The following is a 23,989-nucleotide window of genomic DNA, read 5'->3' on the forward strand; positions in this document are numbered from 1 at the left end:
ATTATAATTTAATAATTACAAAAAAATTTACCAAACTAGAAATAGTTTTCATTTTTGATTTCTGCGTGTAATTTTACGAATTGGCTATATTCCAGCTCTGTTGTCTGCCGTTATTTTCTAGAACATGAATTCTACAAAATTCTGGGTTTCCTTCTGTGTCTGAGTGGTTCACTGAATAGTGAGAGTTAAACCTGCCTTTGATGTGATTTAAATATCTTTTTAAATAATACGTACATAACTCTACCTTTTTAAATTTTAAATATAATAAAAACATATTTAGAAGTGCTGATGTAGGAATACTGTGACAGAGAAATGCAGAAATACTAATGACACAGCATGTAGATAGCATAGAAAGTAGATCCAATTAAAGAGGATGAATTCTGACTGTGTAGAATGCTAAAATGTTGTATCCATAATGACTAGAAAACTTGGCAGTCGAGGCAGATTAAATTTCATTTTTATTTCAGTCGACATTTGTGACCACAATTTACTTGATACCGTAATCATGCTCATTCAAGAACATTTACATTTTTTATACTGTTGCAATAGGAAGAGAGCATATGAAATATTGCGATTACAGCAAGAGAGGTAGAAGCTAAAGTGAGCAATTATCGAGTATGGAATCTCACCAAGAGACGGTTTTGATTTAGGTTAAAAAGGTTTCAGTTCTCAAAATTTTGAGGTCAAGTTCCATATTAGCTACCATCAGTGTTACACAAGCCATGTGACATAGATTGATCTAGAAATGACACTATCCAGAAAAAGGCATTACTATTTTTAGAATAGAGGGGGGGGAATTAAGGGGTTACTGCTAGTTTAAATTATAATTTTTATTTTTGATAATTATAATTACCATGTATTCCGGCATATAATGTGCAACTATAATTTCAAACTACCTTTATTAATTTTTAGGTATAATCACTGTTCAACGCACACCCTTTTCTTTACGAAGGCACCTGAAAGATGCATGTGTGGTGCTGTTATCTTTTGAAGTCTTTCACACGAAGATTTTTTCCAGATATTCAAGCAATGGTATATTGAATTGACAAGTAACAAGGGGAATAATGCATGTGTAAAAAATACTTGAGGGAGTAAATATGCAAAGAGGTCGGTTTATATTCTATGCAGGTCAGCAGAAAAATGTTATAGGGTTTCAAGAAAAAAATGACATAATTTGGGATAAGAATGCCCTTCGGACCAGAATGAATTCACGGAAATAATGTCAAGTCAAATGTTTTCTATTTCTGTAGTCATTTTAGAGCCATGATTTTAAAGCAAACGTCAAAGGCTTTAGTAAATCGCATTTGGTTTAGTTGAAATACAGTTGATCTAGTATTCCTTTTAGTAGCAAATATCGCTCTTGCTAAACAAAACTGCCCAATACTGGTTTCAAATGCAAAGTCATTCACTTTGCAAAAGAAAATGGAAATTGTGCTATAGTGAGGATATTTGGTGTTGGTGAAAGATGGAATGATGATGATTGTTTATTTATGGAACAGATGGAATGAATGATGATTATTTATTTATGGAACAGAGTAACATTGATGCTGGAGATCAAACATAATTAGATGTTGTGCCTGAAAATGAAAGTGTGTGTTATACATCGGAATATACGGTACATACTTTTATCTTACATATTCCCCCTTCAAAGAGAAAAAGGCTTGGTAACAGAAAAGCCTTTTTAGAAGAAACCATTAAAGCATTAGTCAAATAAGGCAAATACAATTTTGAAAATATATATGTATATATTTAACAAACATTCTGTATTCGTAAAAAGCAAATTTTAATTGCATACAAATATATATATATATATGTATATTATGTAAAATATAAAATATCTGTCTTTCAAATAGTAAATTAATAACTTCCATCTTCATTCTTAAAATAACAAAGTAATCATTTTTCTAACTAAACTCCCTACAGTTCTGATGTGCAACTATTGATGAAATCTGAGTCCAACATATGGGCATGAATCTGTCATGTGATCTGAAATGTAATTCGTTATAAAAGTAATTGCGTCTCAACTCCTCTCTTCTCTACTGCTTCATTTTGCTGCATAATTGCTTTGCCACTAGCCATGCAGAATTTACTTTTCTAATTCCATCCATTGTTTAAGAAGATGTAAGCTGTTTAAATTGTGAGGTGCATAGTGCACCCACAGTGATGATGTGCATTATCAAGGAATAAAATTATGTTTCCAAAATGAAAGCCCACATCTGTCTTCAAGTGTCATTTTTCTAACTATGCAGTTAAGCCCCTCATTCACTTCCATTGCAACTTTCCATCAAGTAATCTTATATATAAGATTATGATCTAAATAATGGCAGCACTACCCTATGAATGCTCAATATTTTGCAGTTATGAAATTAATATACCTCTTTCAAAGGTATCATGTTTGAATATTGGAGAGTAGGAAAAAGTTCACAGTCTTCAAATATATGATGCACACGTGCTGAACCTTTTATATTTACTGCATTTCAATCAAAACTGATAATTAAAAGAAGATTATGTATACGTTTTTAATACTGGTATATAATATATATATACCGCTGCCCCTACTGAAGGTACCTTGCCAATAGATGGCAGCACCAGGCTTCTCCTTCTCTTCTTTGTGAGATGACAGAATTTCTTTACATTATAATAGTTTATGATGCAATAATTTGCTTCTGATTAATTTACAAGTTGTTTAGGATTCAGTATTATGTTCATGGATGTATGGGAAGTTTTCTGACCCTGTCCTAGGACTGAATACAAGTATATTAGTTTTGTTTTATTCCTTGTTTACAATACTTAAGTTTTTCATTCATCTCTGTTTAGCTAAAATTTTAATTTCAGCACTCCACCCTTTGAATGAGAGAGACTCGTCTGGCGTCAAAAAATTTTACACAACTGTAGAGGTTAAATGTGACATTGTTAGTCCCCAAACACACCCATTGTTTCTGGTTTTCCAAAATGATAGAATGCAGCGAAAATTACAGGCCACGGACAAAAAATTAGTCACGCAGGGGTCATGCCATCTTTACAAAGGGACTGTGATAATCACAAAGGGAAAGCTCTAAAAGTACGGGAAATTGAAATGCACTTTAGGTCCATTTCTTAGTGCAATAGAAAAACTGCTGTTTTGAAAGCATGCTTTTATTCTTTAGGTCGTGTTAATTTCAGATGAGAGACTAAGGAATACAAGAAAAATTTTCCCTTTGGATTAGGATACAAGTACATGGTTTAGTCTTCACAGCTGGTGAATTGAGGGAAATATTTATAAGGCCAGTTTTAGATGCAAAACGTTTATCTTTGGAAGGAAAAAAAAAAAAAAAAAAAGCGACAAATATTTGAGTTTTTAAAGTTTTGATTGGAATAAGAGCTTTAAGGCATATCAAATAATAGAATCGTTTAACAGCTTTTCTTCTTGAACAAAATGATATATTACAACCTATATTTATAAAAAATTAAAAAGGTCCCCTTACCGTGCCTGATAACCGAAAGTGTGTGTGTGTGGGGGGGGGTGATTCTCGCTATCATAGTATGAAGCACACTCTTTTTATATATTATCTAAAACATAAAATATAATAACTTCAAAATTGCAACATAATTTTTCAGCTGAGTCATATTGTTTCATTAATTTTTTTTTTTTTTTTTTTTTTTTTTTTTAATTTTTCACCTGCATAGCATCTCTTTGTAACATTATACTAGCTCAGTTACAGCATGATACAGTTTCTGCATGCAGCAATTCATGCAAATTTGCTAAAATTTTTCATAAATAATAATATTAAATTTAAATCACTTTTAAAATCTTTTTATCCCTATTTTACATAAGTATATTCAGCTGGGTGGCATCATCAGAGTGCAAAAAGCATAAATTTTATTTTCTAATTTTAAATTTCTAGTGAAATTTTAAAAGTTTTTTTGCCTTCAGACTTACATAATCGTACTCAAGAACCCATCTCTATAGATGCACATCAAAAGTCCGCAAAAATAGATGAAAATAAACAAAAATTAACAATTGGCAGCTACTAGGAAACAAATGTCATAGATAGGGGCACCACTATAAAATGTATACGGGCCCTCGAAATTCAGGATTTCACTCTAGATTTTTTTTAAGTCTCAATTTTGTGCTAAGGGTCTATAAGTTACAGTTCATTCAAAATTTTACCACAATTTAAATTATTTTATCTACCGCCCCTCAAAGGGTTAAGACAAGTACAGTCAAAAGTCTTTAATCCGGACTCGTCGGGACTTCGGCGATTCCGGATTATTGATTTTTCCGGATTATAGATCATCAGTTTAAATCTGGTGAGATGGCGTGCAGAAATTATAAAGTTAAAAATATGAAACCGTAATTTATAAAATAATGAGTAATTATGATCTAAAGGGTATCAACATTTACAAAAAAAGAAGCTTAATATTTATTTGTTTACTTTATTAAACATTTCTTTCAACGCGCGCATGCGTACCTTACGCATAGCCGAAATTAGAAAATTGCAACCAGAAAACTATTTGATTTGTATTCGTGATATTTATAATGGTGTATTGGTGTATTTAATTATGGCAAAGCACACGAGGGCTATCTGCCTAAAGGGAGGGATGCCTTTCGTGGAGGACTTTCTAAGGGAAACTGGCTCGTATACACGTTACACATGGGGAAAACCACGAAAACACCCATGCAGCCAGCCCGTTCGCGGAATTCGAACCTCGGACTGAACTACCAGTGTTCAGCGACTTTACCGCTCGGCCGCTGGTGGGCCCGATATTTATAATGACGAGGAATTTGATTTAAATCATATCAAAGACGGAGTACATCGAGATTAAATACTACATTTAGTAAGGAATTATAAGCCGAATAAAATAAAAACATCTGCCCTGAAGATAACGATAGTGCTGACAGATCAATTTCCAGTTCGTTGCACGTAGCGACGTCCTCCCCCCTCCCCGCGCAGAGCAGCGTGAAATTGATCAACAGATTTCGGAACGGTTAGATAAACAAAGGATATACCTTTATCCATTTTTTGTAGCAATTCGTTTTTTGTTTGATGGACATCGAAACATACTTTCATTTTCTAGATCCTTTGGGAGCTCCAGCATCGGAAATTCTATTTGACATAATCGAAAGTTCAAGCTTACTTTTATAAAATTGCTCTTACAGTCTGCAAAAACCGGATCCAATTCGAAGATTAAGGAACAACGCAATCATCAACATTAACTGAAATAGATAATTAGATAATTTTAGCTTTTACCGTCCGTTATACATTAAACACGCACGCGAAAACGTATTCTGCGCTTGCGCAGTCGTAAATGTCTTGCGCTTACGCGTAAAATGCCTATGAGCATGCATCAACGCGGGGCATGTGCAGAAAGATTTTAGCTTTGAGGTCCGGATTATGGGTGTCCGAATTAACGACTTTTGACTGTATTTATGTATTCAAATTAGGTATTTTAAATTTTGTAAATAAAATTCTACATTGCCTTACAATAATAATATGAATCATATAATTTTGTGTCTATAAAATAAGAAAATAAACTTCATAATTATGTTATGTTTGCTTATTATTTGCTGTATAATTATGTATGTTTGTTATTATGTATGTATGCTTTTAAAACTTCAAATATAAAAATTTTAAACACATCTTTATTTACATTACGAAATCACGAGAAATTTCAAAATATTATACTATAATTAATTTTTCATTCGAAACACAGTTTGACATAATAATATTAAAATTATGCTTTCTGTTATTATCATCAATATCAATTTACTTTTTTTTGTACAAATTGGAAGACTACACAACTTTCTCTTAATACAAACATTTTCATCTATTAAGCAAATCCACGTTAACAAATCTAGTGTGTACTCACCAGTAGTTAAAGTTTGCTCAGGCAATCACTGATAAAGGCCTCTATTCCTTGTTTAAAGGCAACTGGCTTTTTTGAAATGCACTGTATCATCCAGCCCCAAAAAGAACCACACTCTATTGTAAAATTAATAATTATATAGGTAAAAAATTATAAGGGGGGCCTTTTAAGTTTATATTACTTCAGTCTTATAATAATCAGGAAAATCTTTGAATTTAAATTTTTAAACAATAATCTCATTGTTAAAAGAATTCAAAAATATTTATTAAGGAATAATACAAAAATAGATCAATCAAATTAATAACTTTCTCTAAATAAAATTTCAGAACTCCTTAGTTTGTTAAAACATATTTGCAAAGTTAGAATTTATAATACCATATAATTTTTAATCTTTCAATAATGCTATGCAGTTAATCCAATAGAAGAAACAGCATTATATATTCAAATCTCAACTATTCCATAAAATATTTTTAATTACCGTATATGTTCGTGTAATGTCCGCACCTCAACTTTACAGATAAAATTTATGCAAAAAAAAGTGACCCGCATAATGTCCGCACCCCCAAAAACTAAAGAATTTCTTACTTTACAATATATATTTTTTTTAACATCGCCTTTTTCTCTTTAGTCAATAACATTAGTCAATAAACATTTTTAAAGAAAGAATATGCATTTGTTTTGTCTTTGTTTGGTGCCAGAATGAAAAGCAGAGACCTTCCTTGCATTCTGGTGCAGCTGTTATTCAATCATAACATCGGTGCCAGCAATCCACACGCTATAATGAATAAAGGCAGTCCAAACAGGTTTCATCACATTGGCTTCCAGGAAATACTGTTTTGTAATGAAATTAATTTCCCCTCCTTCCTCCTAGGAGCATTCGCATATTTCAAGCTTTTTCTTTTCATTTATAGTATCATTTGGAATTTAAAGTAGTTAGCAAGTAGGGTGCTTGAAATGGGAAAATACAGCGGCTTTTAAACTGAAAGTCGTAGAATTTGAGCAGGAAAATGGAAAAAAAAAAAGCAGCAGCAAGAGTATATAAGGTGGATGAAAGGTGTGTGCAGAATTAGAGCAAACAGCATTATCAACTGGTGGCAGCAAACAAAACAAAACGTGTGTTTTGTGGTTTGAAATGTAAGTTTACAAACAGAGAAGAAAGTAGTTGCATATGTCCGTGATAAACGTGCTCAAGGGTACGCAGTAACACTGGAAATGTGCCAAATAAGAGCACTTGCTGCAACATGAAAAGGGGACATTTCTGCATCGCAATTCAAAGCAAATTAAGGCTGGTTTTGCGGCAAATGATGAAACAAAATGGATTTTCATACAGTGCATCAGAACAGATTTTGTTTTAAAATAATGTGTGCAAGCTATTAAAAGAACCAACGTTTATTTAATTTGTGTAAAACTAGATATTAAAATTGCAAGTGTTGGTTAATTTGTATCTCTACACTGTGCTTCTGTGCGAACTAATACTTGTCGAGTGTTGATAACGTAAACGGTTCAATTTATATTATATACGTAGATGGGAGAAAGCGAGTTTGTAAACTTTAGGTAGCTATTAGACAACTTCAAATTTGATACCTTTATTACTTATGCCATTTTCTTCCACTTAGAACTTAACTTGGCTGTTTGAAATGAAACTTAACCCATAACTACTCACGAGAAAAAACACAACACTTGAACAACCCGTGTAATGTCTGGATCTGCATTTTAGTGATGTAATTTCAGTAAAAAAAGGTGCAGACATTACGTGAGCATATACGGTACATTCATGAATGGCCAAATTATCTATTTCATGACCAAGAAAAATGTTTAGTGTAAACCAGGGTTTCAAAACTGTGGGTCACCAAAACTTGTAGCAGTTTTGATATTTCTTTAACGTATTATAATAATTTTACAATTACCAAATGTGTTTACCTAATGTATCTGAAAGTAGATAAAGAAAAGACAATACAGACAAAGAAAAAGGAAAATATTTTGACGCATTCTTTTTATAATATAAACGTTTGTTTTCCTTGCTTTGCACGTGACACTATCATTTCGTCTGTTACTTATTTAAAATTTTTACATTGTTCTATGTCTTAAAATTAGAAATTGAAGTTAAATACCTAAAACTGCAATAGTATATTACAGTACAAATGAAGAAATTGACAGGTTTACTCACATGTGTGTCGGATTTGCGCAATACTTATGGGGTCCCGCAAAATTTTTGTAAATATTGTAGGGTTGTTAAAAAATCTCACTGATAAAAGGGGGTCGGGACTGGAAAAAGTTTAAGAAACCGTGATGTAAACTATGATAATGATATTTTAAAGCAATAAAAAATGCATTCCGAAATACTATAAAAAAAAAATACTCACAAAATTCATGCATTCAAAACTTTTAAAATACTAAATTTTCCTTTCGTCTCTTGAACAATAATTTCATATTTGTGCAAAACAGCACAATCAAATTGCAGAAATTGTAAACAAAATTTTGATGTAAAATATATAAAGTCTGCAGTCTCTTAATAATTTTGTCTCATTGGAAAATGAACCTGAGTAAGTGCACACGAAGATAATAATTTTGAGTTTTCAAATGATGAAATGCTATTAGGAAAAGCAGAAATTCAAATAATTTTCTGGTGCACATACTTGAAGTACATTAACTCTCTGAGTGCCATGACCGGCTTTATCTGGTCATGAGATTTTGTTTTCAGTTGTTATATATTAGTTCATAATTTAAGATATTTTGCTTTCTTACTTTCATTAATAATATAAATTCAATTTTGAGGAATGTAAATTTGTGAAAATAGAGACTAAAATAGGTAAATATACATATTTAGCTAATAAAGGCTCTCTAAATACAGGTCTTCATGACAGATTCAAAAACCCGGGCCGCTCAAAGGATTAAATACAGATTGGCTACCTTTAACCTATTCTAATGCTGAATCTTTTAATCATTAAATCATTAACGATTTAAAACACACTTCTCCCTTCTAAATATTGTAGAAATAGCAAAAATGAATTCTAAACTTCACTTTCACTGGACATTAGACTGTGTAGATAAGCATGCACATTTATTTGACTTTTAGATATTTTATCAAAATCCAATTAGGGAATAAATTTTCCATTGAGGTTTCTAGCGTCTGGTCCAGTCCTACCGTCTAATTGCGATAAAAACATAGTAGTTTTGATCTATGTAAGATAAATATACGTAATTATGATTATCAGAAATCAAAATTATAATTTTAACTAGCAGCAACACCTTAATTCTCTCTCTGTGTTCTAAAAATAGTAATAAATTTTTCTGGACTGTGTCATTTCTAGATCAGTCTATGTCACATGGCTTGCATAATGCTGATGGCATAGCTAATTCAGAACTTGAACTCAAAATTTTGAAAGCTGAAACCTTTCTAACTTTAACCAAAACCTACTCTTGGTGAGCATCAATACTGGATAATTGCACACTTTGCATGTATGTTGGAATTCGTGAAAGCTGAAGAGCTATAACTAGATTTTCTAAAATCTACAAGTCGAAATTTACATAATTTTGAAAATTGTAAATTGTGGGGGGGGGGAGACATCTTGTTCTAAATAATTATTCAATGACAGTTTACCTTTAGCATGTGATGACGCGTCAAAAACAATGTAAAATTTTGTGATGCCTTGGTTTTCTATAATTACAGCTTGATGCTATAAAAAGTATTGTTTCTCATTTCTTAAATATTCTGAGTTATTTTCTTATAACTTTTGATCTATCACAGCTTTGTAATACTAATGAAACATTGGATTCTTGTTAAATCTGCACTACAGCAAATTAAATGATTTGTCTGCTACCTTAAAAGTATCCCATATTCTCCTGCATGCTTGTTTCAAAAAAGCCATATATCTCTTGTCCTCAAATTTTAAGGATTTGCAAAATTTTGTAAAGGTAACATCTTCTAAGCTATGACTGTCATCAGATTTTTTAAAAACTCATAAAACTTCCATTTGTCATAAATTTCTTGTCAATTCGGACATTAAATCAACTTATGAATTGTTTTTAACTTTTACCAAACTCTCTAAGATTTTTAATGTTTCTGATGCATTAGGTGAGTTTTCTATTCCGCTCACTAACTACCCCAGTTTAGTTTCTGTTGCTACTAGAGATTCAGAAATTTGGTAGATCCATCTTGTAAAGAATCCACTTGTAAAGCATTCAGAAATATATCTAATGTGTAAAGATTTTCTTTACAAAATTGTTATATATATATATATATATATATATATATCTTTTTTTATTTTTTTAATAACAATATTAAGTTTCTTAACTAACAAAAAAACAAAAAATTACATAAAACAATTATGTTTGGACATTAATTAGTTTAATTTTACTAATAACGTTGTGAAAAATGAAACAAATTAATCACTTATGTTTGTACATTGAGTAGTTTTACATTTCATGCATGCATGATCCTGAACCTTCAAGAGCCATATATGGGTCATGAACCACAATATGCCCCCCCCCCCGATATACAACTGTAGAGACCAGAAGTCGTATAAAAAATTTATTTTTAAAATTTAAAAATTCTGAAACAGGAATGTTTTCCTTATTAAAAGTATTTTTGTAACTGGAAATATATGTCTATGACCAATAGTTGCAAAATGAAGGCTTCATATGGACTTTTATATATACAAGACATGGCATTCATTCAGCAATTTTTTATTAAGGTTTTTAAAATCAACACACAAGCATTGTATTTTCTGCATTCAATACGAGCACCAGTAGGAAATATATGGTTACTGAAATTATTCTTTTTTATGATGTGCTGATTAAATACTGTTCAGCAGGTTTAATCATGGGAATTTTTGGGTCATATAAAATGTCTCTGCACTTTTTTGCCACTAGATGGTGTTGATGCCTATATATCCGGCAACACTCACCTGATTGTCTCAAACAAGCATGTGTTTAAAAGGTGACATTCAGCTTCCATTGTTTGTGAAAATAGTTTTCTAATTCATTGCTTGCGTAAAAAGTTATATTGATTTGAAAATATCTGAAGAAATACGTTATGTGATGCTTTTTTACTATAAAAAAGGTAAAAAGGCTGCAAAAACATGCCGAAAAATTTGTGAAATGTATGGTGAGAATGCTGTGAGTGAACGAAGGATCCAGGAGTGGTTTGCTCGATTCCGTTTCAGAAATTTTGATATCAAAGATGCACCTCGCTCTGGTTGGCCAGTCACTGAAAAAGTTGATGAAGTTTTGCAACTGGTAGAGCAAGACCAGCACGTGAGCTGTTAAGAAATAATAGAGGCACTAAACGTCAACCTCATGATAGTTTGGAATCATTTGTAAAGAGAAGGTTACAAAAAGAATCTCAATGTTTGGGTGCCACATAAATTGCAACCTGGCAAAACCATCAATTCGGCCTATGCTGTGCATAACTTGACCGTTTGAATGAAGCAATACAGAAAGAGCGACCAGAATTGGCCAAAAGAAAGGGAGTTGTGTTCCATGATGAAAATTCACAGCCACACACATCTTTGATGAACAAATTGACAGAACTTGGTTAGGAATTTTTGATGCAACCACCATATAGCCTGAACCTTGTACTGTCTGACTACCATTTTCTTCGGTCTCTGCAAAACTCTCTTGATGGTGAAAAATTGCCCGACTGAAGAGCCACTGAAAATCACTCGCCCAAGTTTTTTGACGATAAACCACAGAAGTTCTACACTGATGGAATTATGAAGCTACCCTCGAAAAATGGCAAAAGGTCATAGATAATAATTATCAATATGTACTTGATTAAAATTAATTTTCAATAAAGAAAATTTTTCTCAAAAAAGTACCAAAAAAGCACAGAGACATTTTATATGACCCAATATTTAAAAAACAAGCATTTTTCTGTATAAAATTAAGAAAAACAAATTTATAAACTTTTTCAAGCACAGATTTCATTAATAATGTGACCAAGATATATTTACATGAATTATGCATAATAATCTGACATTAATTTTATTTATATATTTAGATAAATATTGAAATACTACTAAGTATAGGAATTATGAATTTTGTGATTTTCACTTTATCGATATTTTCAGAATGCAAATCTGAAGTCTTAATTCAGAAAAAATCGAGTCCTTATTTTAAAAAGAAAATGTGTTTAGAGAAAGAGGTACCTAATTATTTTAGATCAGGCAACAAATGGATTCCTCCTAGGTCTCCTTTCAACTTAATTCAAGAAGATTTATATCATGATCCTTGGAAAATGCTAATTGCAACAATATGTCTGCAAAAAACAGCAGGTAAAAAATTTAAAAATATAAAAAAATTGTGCAATTAAACTTGTATCAGTAACATTTTTTAAATGCTTATTTTATAATTTGTAAACTATCAGACTGTTTATTATTTGCATATGTTTAATATTTTAAGCTTTTTAAATTTAACTAATTAAAAAAAATTGAATTACGTCTTTTTAAATTGTAATTTTCGTATTTGCTTTTTGTAATTAAAATTTCAAAATCAGGTCTTTCTCTCTGATACCATATTATTTAATTGTATTTCTTTGAATACTAGTTTAAATATATATTGAATTAAAAATTTAATTTCGTCTGTATCAACTAAAATTCTTATGTTTTCATGTCTGACTTTTTTTTTTTTTTTTAAATTTTACCCCTTCTTTCAGGTGGATCAGTTAAAAAGGTGCTGTCTGATTTTTTTAAGAAATATCCAACTCCAAATATTTTATTGCAAGCACAACCATCAGAAATTTCAAAGTGTTTGCAGACACTGGGATTGCAAGATAAAAAAGCTAAAATTATTTTAAGATTTTCTGGTTAGTTATATTTCAGTATGAATACTTTTTAATGAAAATATTTTGTAAATGGTTTCAATAAGACTGTAATTTTTTAATTTAAAAGATTACATGTTACATTTTCTGTCTTGTGTGTAGTTTATTTCTTATTTATTTTCCTTTTCAAAATCATAGGAAACTATTCAGTAGCATTAATTTATATACATTTTTAAATAACTATAAAATCATTAAAAATTCAGCATTAGATTAATGTTGGTTTTAAGGGGAGGATGTGTGCACTTCTAGGGAGTCTAGCATGGATCCTTTTTTTAGAAATGAACAAAAATATTTTCCATTTTTTGAGAATGCAAATATCACTGTGCAACAATTATATTATGTCATAGCCTTCTTTGGCCTTTACATAGTATCCTTGGGCTCATAACACTGCAGTGTAAAAATGCATAGTGTCACTACAATGATGCACAGTCAAATAGATATCAGAAAGTTATAAAAACATTTTTTTTTAATAGTGTAATTTTTCCAAAGGTTGATTTTAGTTGCTTAGATTTGCTTTTTTCTGATTACCCACATTGCCCTGAAAAGCATTTGTGAGGGAACTAACAGTGGTGCCAAAAGGCAACCTGACATTGCCAAAATATACTTCTATGGCAACCCAGGTATGCATGAGCACAGAGTAGACAAATATAGATTTTCACCTTCAGATTGACTGGTTGTTTTTTTTTCCCATAATTTGGAAAGAGTAGAATTGATTTGTGTTTCAATTCTACTCTTCATTATTTTTTACCTGTACTCGAACAAATAGCTAAAAGCAATTTTCTAATCATGAAAGATTTAATTTACATTAGAGGTCTGAAACTGGCAGCCTACAAATATATTTTAATTAAGTTGTTGTAAATATTGTACCAAACATTTTCAGATACCGTTATTGAAATAATGACTAAAACAGTAAATTTCTTCCATGTATGAACTCTAAATCATTGAATTTTTGGTATTGCCTGAAGAAACTGAAAGTGAGTAAAGAGAAATTATATAATATAATGAGGTAATGTAGTTATGTCAACGAGCTGTATTAAAACAATTGTTTGATTTAATAAATGAAATCAAAATTTTCATGACGCATAAATAAATAAAACTATAGACAAGTTGTAATAATGATGCATGGATAATAGATTTGGCATGACTTAATCAGACATTTAAATAGTTTCATTAGAGAAAGGAAAGGAAAAATGGTACTGTTCTGTTATCAGAACCGGAGAAAACAATGCCTTTTCACAATTGTCAATACGAGAATAATAATTCTAAAGATATAATGGTCACTTGTGTTTTATTATTATTGTATTTACAATGGATACGGAAGTTTGGGACTTATCTATTGATGAAACACCTATCATACAATTTCTCCAGGATCGAGGAATTATTTGCTCTGAAAGAAAGTACATGAAAATCTATAAAGTGAATGTTCTGAAGGACTAGCGAAATTGAGATGTGAAGATATGGCACAAAGGGAAAAAAAAAAAAAAAGATTATGCTCATAAAACTGCTTTGAAGGATCAAGAGTCAGTTTCTTAACAGCAGTTTGTTTGATTTATGCATGGAGTGTAGAATGAATTTCAGTTCATGTTAAGAAAACAACGTTGGTGGTATTCATTCGCTGCAGTGGTTGTGCAGTAGTATTTGCTGAGAGGCAAAAAAATGTTTTCCAGTTGCTGTGCCAGAATTTTGCTTAAAGTTATTGGAGAAAATATTGTTGATGGCACCATAATATACTTAGACTGTTAAGGGTATAACAAAGAAGAATAAAAAGAGGCTGGATTTGAACATTTCTGCGTTAACCTTAAATATAATTTTATCGATACTGATATTGGTTATCATACCCAAACTATCATACCAAACAAATGAAAGGTTATGGGCTAATGTGGAATGTTGAAATAAACTTCAACGTGGCACTGACTGTAACCATATAGATTCTTATTTAATTATGTGGATGCAGGAGTGTCTGATTCGCAAATGTTTTCAAATATTTTTAATTATATCCACAGTTTCATGCCTTTGCGTTATTTCTTAATTTGCTAACTAAATTTGTTCCTCTTCTTCCCCCCCCAGTTTACATTAAAATTTTCTAAATATACGAATATTTGGTATGTTATTTTCCCCCTTGGATTTTTCTTTACTGTATCATAAATATATTGGCAATTATTTTTATGCTTCGAATTTTTTGTCAGATTGTCAGCTTTTGGCGATATCTTAATCCTTATAACAAAACAGTACCAAATAAACTGTTCATTGACATGTTGGCTTATGTTAAATCCTTTTAAATTGCAATTATGGGGAAAATAATGCAAATATTTTGCTCATTTACTACACCTTAAATTCTGCCTTATTATTTCAAATGAAAAATCACAAAAATATGCCAGAGAACTAGCATTATTATGAAAAGATATCAAGAAAGATGTATTGGGTTTAATGCTTTATAGCCCAATTTTACGTTATTTATATTACTATTAAACTGAACGTGAATAATGTATCAGATAATCTGATGATGAAGCAGATTAATTTACTAGTGTGGTACAAATCTTATTCAAGGATTTGAAGGTATAGATCTGATCACCTTATATTCATACTTGTTGAAAGATCAGTACCTCTAGTTACAAAGTTTTGTTTAAGAATTATCATATTGTTTGGGATTATATGTGAATAGTGTTTTTTGTAGTTGAAAATTAATAAATCTAATGAAAGAGCCTGATTGACCAATAAGCACCTACAACCATGATGAAGACAGTTTCTAGTAATTTTTTTCCAAAGTTACTAACTTTGTCGGAATCTTAATGCCATGAAGCGTCAAGTTGTTATCAGAAATACAGAAGCTTGTAATTGTTTATGTACAAAGTATGCATTTTTTCCTGCATGTGTTGAAACAAAAGAAGGTTGTCGTTATTTACTCTCATATTTTTTCCCCCACCTCAAAAGTTTTCTAAAGTTTATTTATTTTTAGTTTAAGGAAGTTACTTAGTGGTTAATTCAACATATTATTATTTATTTAAAATAAATATCATTTTGAAAATTTAACATTTAGCTGGCACTAAGTTTGAATTAAAAGAAATTTCTTGTAAAATCTAGATTTCAGATGGAAAATAAATTTGAATATTTTCTGCTGTAATATTATTGTGCATTATGTTTTAATAAATATGTGTAAGAGGTAGGCACTTAATAAAATAGAAAAAGTAATTTAACTGAAAGAAAGGATCTCATAATTTTAGCCAGGGAGACAAGAATAAAGTGATATGTTTGTAAGTATAAAATATATAAGGTATTAAAAAGTAAGTATAGAGAACTTTGTAAAAAATACAATCTAATATTATTGAAATAAATTTCAATTAAAGCATGTTTGGAGAAAATTAAATTATAAAAATATAATTTCCAAACATATAAATTTATGTGCAATACACTGCATGCACGTGTTGCATGTAACATTAAGCTATAAAAGGGTAAAAGCTGTACATTAGGAGCATGTACGTCACAATCTATCTATCTATGTAGACACATACTATATCTAGCTCTATATGTATGTAAATTTACCTTCACTTTGCAAACAAACAAACAAAAAAATGGATCCTCAGGTGCTTTGAGATTGCACATTCGGCTTGCTTGCAACTTGAGTTTGGGACCACTGGTTTAGATTAAATGGAAAACATGGAACCTGACTTATCTGTTGTAAACTTAAAATCTATATTAAAATACACAAAATATTTTGAAAGTTTATGATTATTTATTTGTAGAAAGTGTAAAAGAGTAATAATAATATTTATCATTTTTAATGTTTTTGCAAACTATGGACAATTTTTTTTTTTTTTTTTTTTTTTTTTTTTTAATATGGCTACTAATTATTTTATGGCTATCACATGATGTATAGCAGCTATTCTTTCTCTTTGAAGTAGTGATTGATTTATAATCACCTATTCAATGTGTTGCTTTTGATTTAATTATATTACAGTGACATTGAGAAATTAATTAAATGAGTTTGGATAAAGTGTAATCATTCTAACATATGATTTAACGTATGATGATAATTTTGTAGCACTATTTTGCCATTGTTTCTTTTACAGATGATTATATAAATAAAAAATGGAAGTACCCAATAGAACTCCATGGCATTGGAAAATATGGCAATGATTCATACAGAATTTTTTGCGTAAATGAATGGAAACAAGTAAGATATCTGTATTTATGTCATAGTTTTTTTTTTTAATTGTTCTCAACAACAATCTTTTATGTTTCTGATTTTTTTTTTACTTTTAAACCATACTTTTACCGATAAGTTATTATGCAAAATATGAAGCTCCGGTTTTATGATTTTGTACAAGGTACTTTTATGGTTGCATAAACTGTCTGCATAATTAGAAAATTAGTGCTATATTGAATGAATTTTTAATATTATTTGAAAGGTTTAATAGCATTCATTTCTGGCATGCAGAACTCATTGATGTATAATATTAAAATACAAGGTAACCAAAAAAGTTCTTGCTATTTTGGAGAGTCAGAAAGAAAAAGTCATAAAACAAATAATAATCACCACTCATCCTTAAAGTAATCACCATCGGCATTTGGTGTCTTTTGATAGCTTTTGCCAACAAGTGGCTAGCTGTGCAATGCCATTGTGGTAAAACTCAAGAGTCTTGGATGCAAGGAAGTCCGTGAGGGACTTTGCGAGGTCTGGCTGGTTGTTGAAGGATTTCCCATAAAGATGGTTGTCCAAGGAATGGAAAAGGTGGTAGTCTGTTGGCGCGAGGTCTTGGGAGTATGGTGGATAGGGTAGTGTCCCCAGCTCAGTCGCTGGATGGTGTCCCTGGCCTTCCGAGCCACGTGTAGCCTCGCATTGTCATGGAGGAGGAGTACACCCATACAATTGACCAATGCTGGCTCTTTATGCATCAGTGCCTGATGGACATGTTCTAACTTCTATGACTACAGGCCTGCCATGATGGTTTGACCCACTGGCAAGACCTCATAGTGCACCACTTGGCAACTAGCCCACTAGATACAGAGCATGATCTTGCATGGGTGGAGAGAAGGTCTTGCATTGTGAGGCACAGGGTCCCATGGTGACAACCAATGTCTGAAACACCTGGGTGTGTCATACTGAACCCACTTTTCATCGCTGGTGAGTACTTGATTAAATATGGATGCACTGCGGTGTCGAGTAAGCAATAACAAACAGGCAGCGACAAGCTGTTGCTTGTTTGCATCAGCCAGTGAGTGGGGTAACCACTTGCTTAGCTTGTATGCCTTTCTTATGCGGTGTAAATGGAGCCTGATCATTTCATCAGATACCTGGAAGTGTGCAGCAAGCTCACTACATGTTCGCTACTGTCACTCTCTATGGCTGCATTCAGGGCCTCATCGTCCAGCACTTGTGGTAGACCACTGTGTGGTACATCACTAAGAGACATATCTCCTGACCTGAACTTCTGGAACCATTGCCTAGCGGTTCATTCGTTAATGGCATCATCCCGAAAGGTCTGGGAAATTCAGCAACTTGATTCTGCTCATGACAGGCCCACTTTAAAATGATACAGCAAACAACTCCATACGAGCATCTTTCATCCGTCCATTTCAATCAGTCACTGTGTGAGTTATGTTTGAAGTAACGATGCAACGCACTTTTATACTTTTGGTCAATGTCCGGACTCCCATCCTAACCACTTAATCACCAGGTTTAGGGACTATTTTTATGTTGGGGTTCACTCTTCCAATGTCATGTCAGAAATGGCAAGAACTTTTTTGGTTACCTTGTATTCTCTTAAGATGTTCTATGCAAACAAAATATAGGTTTTTCCCATTTAGTGAAAAACCTTAGTAAGCCAAAATTATATAAAAGAAAGAAGTAGGTACCTACAAATTTTATGAAGAACACTTTGAACCTTTCCCAGATCTCCAATGAAATTTATTACACCATACAAAACACATAATAAAATTTAAAATAACACAAAAACAAATTGATGTGAAAAATATGTAACTCATATAAATGGAAGTAGCATCTGAAATGTCCAACTTTCGCATATTTCCTGGAAACTCCTGCATTTGTGCTAATATTTTTCATTCTTTCATATTAACATCGGAATTCTCCCAAATTTTTCATTATGGACCTCTTTAAGACTATTATCTCTGAAGATGATCTGTATTTCTGAGAACATAAGTGAATGTTAATACTGAAAAATCACCACTCTTGAGCAACCACCTTCATAGAGCCAAATATCATCTGGACTTTTCGGAAGGGTTCACTTTAATATTAGTTTAAAGTATCGCAATCATTATTATGGAAATGTAAATCGGTGAATCATAAAAAATAAGTAAATATTGGGTGTATAATAATGATTCTAGCCTTTTTTAATGGTTACTGTAAATAGTATGGCTTACATGCAGCTGAATCTGTGAATGCTTGTATTTGAAAGGTTTGATAGCAACCTTTAATAATTAGTATGATTCATCTGTTTTATGTGTAAGCCGTAATTATTTTTACCGCATTAAAAATGTTTGTTATATGCCAAGAAACAGAAATGTACACTGTTTGCTGTTAGAAATTTATGATGAAGAAAGATGTGCAATTAATATAGCTAGCAGAGTTTTTCAGCAGTTCCAAAATTATTGATTTTAATATGCATGACAAACAGCATGGAAAAACAAAATAATTTTCAAGATTAAAAATTGGAAGCACTTTTTATAGAGATCCTTGTCAAGAACAATTCAAATTGACTGCTGCTTTAATGTTACTTGACCGTGCAATTTCTCAACATCTGCATGCAGTAGAAATAGTTCAAAAACAAGGATATTTGGGTTCGGTAGGAAGTCAAAGAAAGGCCCTCTGAGCATCGAAAAATCATATTTTGTATTGTTCCATCAAAGATGAAAAAGAAAAGATTTTTTGTGTCAAACAGTTCCTGAAGGTACAAATAACAGTTCCTGAAGGTTAATAATATATTATATTACAACAATCTGTAATTACCAGAGATTTGGGTGCATCTGGATGAATAAGGTCCATCATCAACAAAACAGAGTGCTCATGGAAGCAAATTTATTTGGTGTGACCATAAGGGTGCTGTGAGCTCTTGCAAACTGAGTTTTGCAACTATCAATGCAGATGTTATAAAATACAATTACAAAACATTTAAGTAATATTATCCAAACTATACCGTAAGAGATAACAAGCTTTTTTTCCGCTATCTCTCATGTTTCAAGGCTAGTCAAGGAAACTCTGTAAGCACTTTGCTTGGGCTTCCCATCTTTAAGGTAATTCAGTTCATATGAGGATATTAAAAAATGGCTTTATGGCTAAATTTGTGGCTTTCCAAACAAGTAGACTTCTTCCTTCACAGAATACATTTATTGCCTGGCAGATGGGAGAATGTTGTAGAAAATATTTTGAATAAATTTTTCTTTCATTTTGAAAACAACCAAATGGTCTTTTTACTTCTTTGTAAAAAGGAACTATTGTAATCACGAAACATTCCAGGTATCAATGAAAATATCCATTTTGACCACTATTGAATGCAATTTAACTACATTTTTAATAATATGTTTCTCTTTAATAGGTTCAACCTAAAGATCACATGTTAATCTTTATTATTATTATTTCTTTTATTAGTAGCTTGATACAATGATTAATCTGTTTTGTCTTTAATAGGTTCAGCCTAAAGATCACATGTTAGAGAAGTACCATGAATGGCTAAAAGAAAAGTTTAAAAGTGATGTGAATATTTTTAAGTGAAATTAAACTTCTCATAAATAAAAATTTACATTTATATTTTTATAATAATAATCAGCATACTGAAAATGCAATTTTTGTAAATAATTATTTTAATAAAAATATATGTGTATACGTATCATTTACAGTGACCAGAATTATGCTTTTTTTAATGTTTCTGTTCAATAACTGCATAATAATGGATTTAATCATATTTTATATGATATTTAAATATATTCATAACTGATTCTATTACTTATTGTTATTTTTATTTCTTAAATTCAACAAAATAGTAAAATACATCATCATCCAAATCTGTAAATTAAGGAAATGTAAACGATAACAATAATTATAAAAACCCAGTACCTAATCTTTTTCAAAAATACTAAATATAAAGAGCTTCATGTCAGACAATGCAGTACGAAATCTGAAATCCAGATGTCCAGTATCAAGAATGATCTAATACCAACCGTCAGCTTTTTTTTTAAAGAAATTTTTTGACAGTGGGGAGAAAGAATTAGATTCTGAGAGTAGCACATGCTTAATGCTTCATGAATATAAAGTAGAAATTTTGTTCATAATAAAGCATGCTGAATCTTAATTCCACTAAATAAAACACCTCTATATTGTGGATACACAATTATCTAATATTAGCATGTAGTACATGGGTACTCCACTGTAGTGTACTAGGTCACTACAGATGCTGTACTATACTGAAAGAGAACTAATTTGCTTAGTAAAATAAATCAGTAATCATCTTCACACATAACTTTAATATCAAACAAAACCGTACAAGAATGCATGTATTAGCATGCAAGCATGAATGAAACTATAATGCAGGCAGACAAACAGATGGATGCCTAGTTTTGCTCCTGCTAACCCCCTTATTGAGCAGCAGCTGATTAGCTCATGTAAAATAATCCATATATCGGCGGTAACTCACAGTCTGAGCAATGGTTAGCACATTCGGTATTCTCCATTGTTGAATTACAGTATCGGACACATGATACAGTTACCTAGAACAGGCATTGTCATTGTCTATGAAGAATCGTGTGTCTTTCAAAGATGCATAGAGTAGGTTTGTTTACATTCAGGTGTTATCATCCCAGTGTACTATGTTGGAAAATTTTCTTTTCATTTTAACTGCTTGGATGAAATGAATTTCTAATTATAGAACAATCACAGAAAGCACTATAAATATGTAACAAAATGTTAAATGAAATCCATTATTTAAATTAAAGAAGTGCTCATTATCAAATGCCAGTTTCACATAAATCATTATTTTTTCCAGTGAAATGGAATAATTTGGTAATATTTGACAATACTTATGTAGAAAGAATTAGTTTGATTTTTCTTGCAATTCAAATTATTATTATTATTGTGCTGGTTTCCAGTAATAAAAATAAATTCTCAGTATAAAACTGGTATATGTTACTTTATTTGAAAGTATAAGAGTCCAGTTGACAAATACATAAAACAAATGTAAAATAACTTTCTTTTATGGAATTTTGGTATAAAAATGCAACATTTGTTCATTATTATCTGAAGTTCTTGCTGGCACATCAGTGGTCGAGCAATAAAGTTGCTGAACACTAGTAGTTCAAATGCAGGTGAATGGGCTGGCTGCATGTGTGGTTTCATTGTTTCCCCATGAGTAATTTGAATACGAGCCAGTTTCCGTTAGAAAGTCTTCCAAGAAGGTTTAGAGTTATTTTTATCCTTAATAATTATTTAAAACAGGCAGATCTAAATTTATCAATTTCCTTGTTTTCAGAAAGCATGGCTCTTAAGATGCCACATTGCTCATAATGTCAATCCTTCCATATGTATCTCTTTTAATGCTTCATATATGATCATTAATTTTAAAAGATGAGGGAAGTGGGAAGAAAAATTTGCTAATCACATTATACAACATGCTATTTAATTTTTGTATGCTGTTTAAGTACCAATTTATTTCTTGTCTTTAGGTGATATAAATTACTTCATTGTTGTTGCGTAAATGAAATAAAAAAAATCTGAAAACTAGTTTATAAATTCGGATAATAGAAATTATGCTTGCATGTATAATTTTTTGGCACAAAAAAGAATTATATTTTTGTAATAATTTTTCAAAGAGAAATGTAAAATCATAAATATAAAATTACTTTTTAAACTGTAAATAAGTTAAATGATATTCAACTAAGCATTTATATATATCTCATTTAATGAATTCTAGCCCACCAGTGGCTGAGTGGTAAAGCCACTGAATGCTCTTAGTTTGACCTTGGTTTGGTTCCAGATAAACGAGCCAGATGCATGGCTGTTTTTATGGTTTTTCCCATGTGTAATGTGGGTATGCGCCAGTTTCTCTTAGAAAGCCCTCTACAAAGTCATCCTTCCTCTTAGGTGGAGAGCTCTCACATACTTTACCATAATCAAATAAACCAAACCATTAATCTTTTCTCTCCCTGCATGTCATATAAAGTGTGTTTATACATTTTTAAAATGATTTTGAGGTCATTTAGTTAATGCTGAAAATGTAAAGGGTACGTTTTTAAATGTTCAATGTGATAGCCTTTTTTCTGGACTATAAGTCTGCATCATGATTTCCTTGATAGAATGACTTTTTATATATTTTTAGGGTTATTGATTTCCATTCCTCTTCCACTGCTTTCCAGATTTCATCAGTCATGGTGGGTTTACAAATAGAAAGAGCTTTTTTCGAGAGACCAAAGATACAGTAGTCCATAGGTGAAACCACAGAAGACTTTGCAGGAATATGTTGGAAAGGTATATATCCAGTACCTGTATCAGTCTTCATTTTTTCAAGGAATGCAGTGTTATTGTTCCAAGTATAATTTGTTGTTTTCTAATTATGAAGTTTTACTCTTTGAAAGTCATAGGAATATATAAATAGAATTTCTTCCTTAGATATCGGACTTTAATCTTTCTCTACGGAATATGTCGAGTTGATTTTAACATCCCCTCGCCCCCCCCACACTTTCTTTTCTTATTTTTAATTTCCCACTGTAAGAGAATCCTGCAACAATGACAAATTCCTTACTTTCTTTTGCATTGATGAAACCAAATTTGTACTTTTTTTTTTCCCTTCCATTTTCGATAGTAAATAGATCTTTTTTGTTGCACTCATTTACACAAATCTGTGCTTCATCAAAGCTCTCAATGTATTTCCATTTATCTCCTGCTAAATAGTTTTCATGCATCATACAGGCTTCTACAAATCGTTGTGTGTTTAGCCACATGTCTTGGCAAACCCTGGTGAGCTTTCTTAATTTTTTAAGTTGTAAATCTTGGATTATTATTTTATTTATTGTTATTACAGATGTATTTAAAGACTTAGCAATTGATTTTTGTGTTGGCGTATTTTCTTTTATTATGAACGATTTAACATTAGAAACACTATGTACCTTTTTCAGATATTCATTTGGAGTCTTCTTTCCACGTAGAAGTAATGATTGACAGTTTTTCCCTTTCTGATTAATAATGTTGCTTATTTTGCATTTCAAAATTAAAAAATTATTTGTTTCACAACATTTTTGAATTATGAATGGGAATATTTCTCTTCAGAAAGCGCAAACTCATATTCTTCGATACACAGCTTCCTCACAAGTGACATTTTG

General features: G+C 31.3%; 1 protein-coding gene across 2 annotated transcripts in view; it reads left to right on the forward strand.

Annotated features, from left to right (window-relative positions):
• LOC118180577 (uncharacterized) overlaps positions 1-20,521 on the forward strand; it is a 64,911-nt gene extending 44,390 nt beyond the window's left edge. Inside the window, exons 5-8 of one of the 2 annotated variants that reach the window (XM_035349647.2) lie at positions 11,919-12,122; positions 12,503-12,652; positions 16,735-16,838; positions 20,310-20,521. In XM_035349647.2, coding sequence (XP_035205538.1) covers positions 11,919-12,122; positions 12,503-12,652; positions 16,735-16,838; positions 20,310-20,393 — 542 coding nt within the window. In that variant the 3' untranslated portion in view covers positions 20,394-20,521. The remainder of the gene's footprint in view (positions 1-11,918; positions 12,123-12,502; positions 12,653-16,734; positions 16,839-20,309) is intronic. The other variant, XM_035349648.2, reaches the window with a different exon arrangement.
• The last annotated feature ends 3,468 nt before the right edge of the window (positions 20,522-23,989 follow it).

The sequence above is a fragment of the Stegodyphus dumicola genome, chromosome 1, assembly GCF_044657685.1.
Source record: "Stegodyphus dumicola isolate Sdum_Otavi_A_Nest chromosome 1, ASM4465768v1".
Lineage (NCBI taxonomy): Eukaryota > Metazoa > Arthropoda > Arachnida > Araneae > Eresidae > Stegodyphus > Stegodyphus dumicola.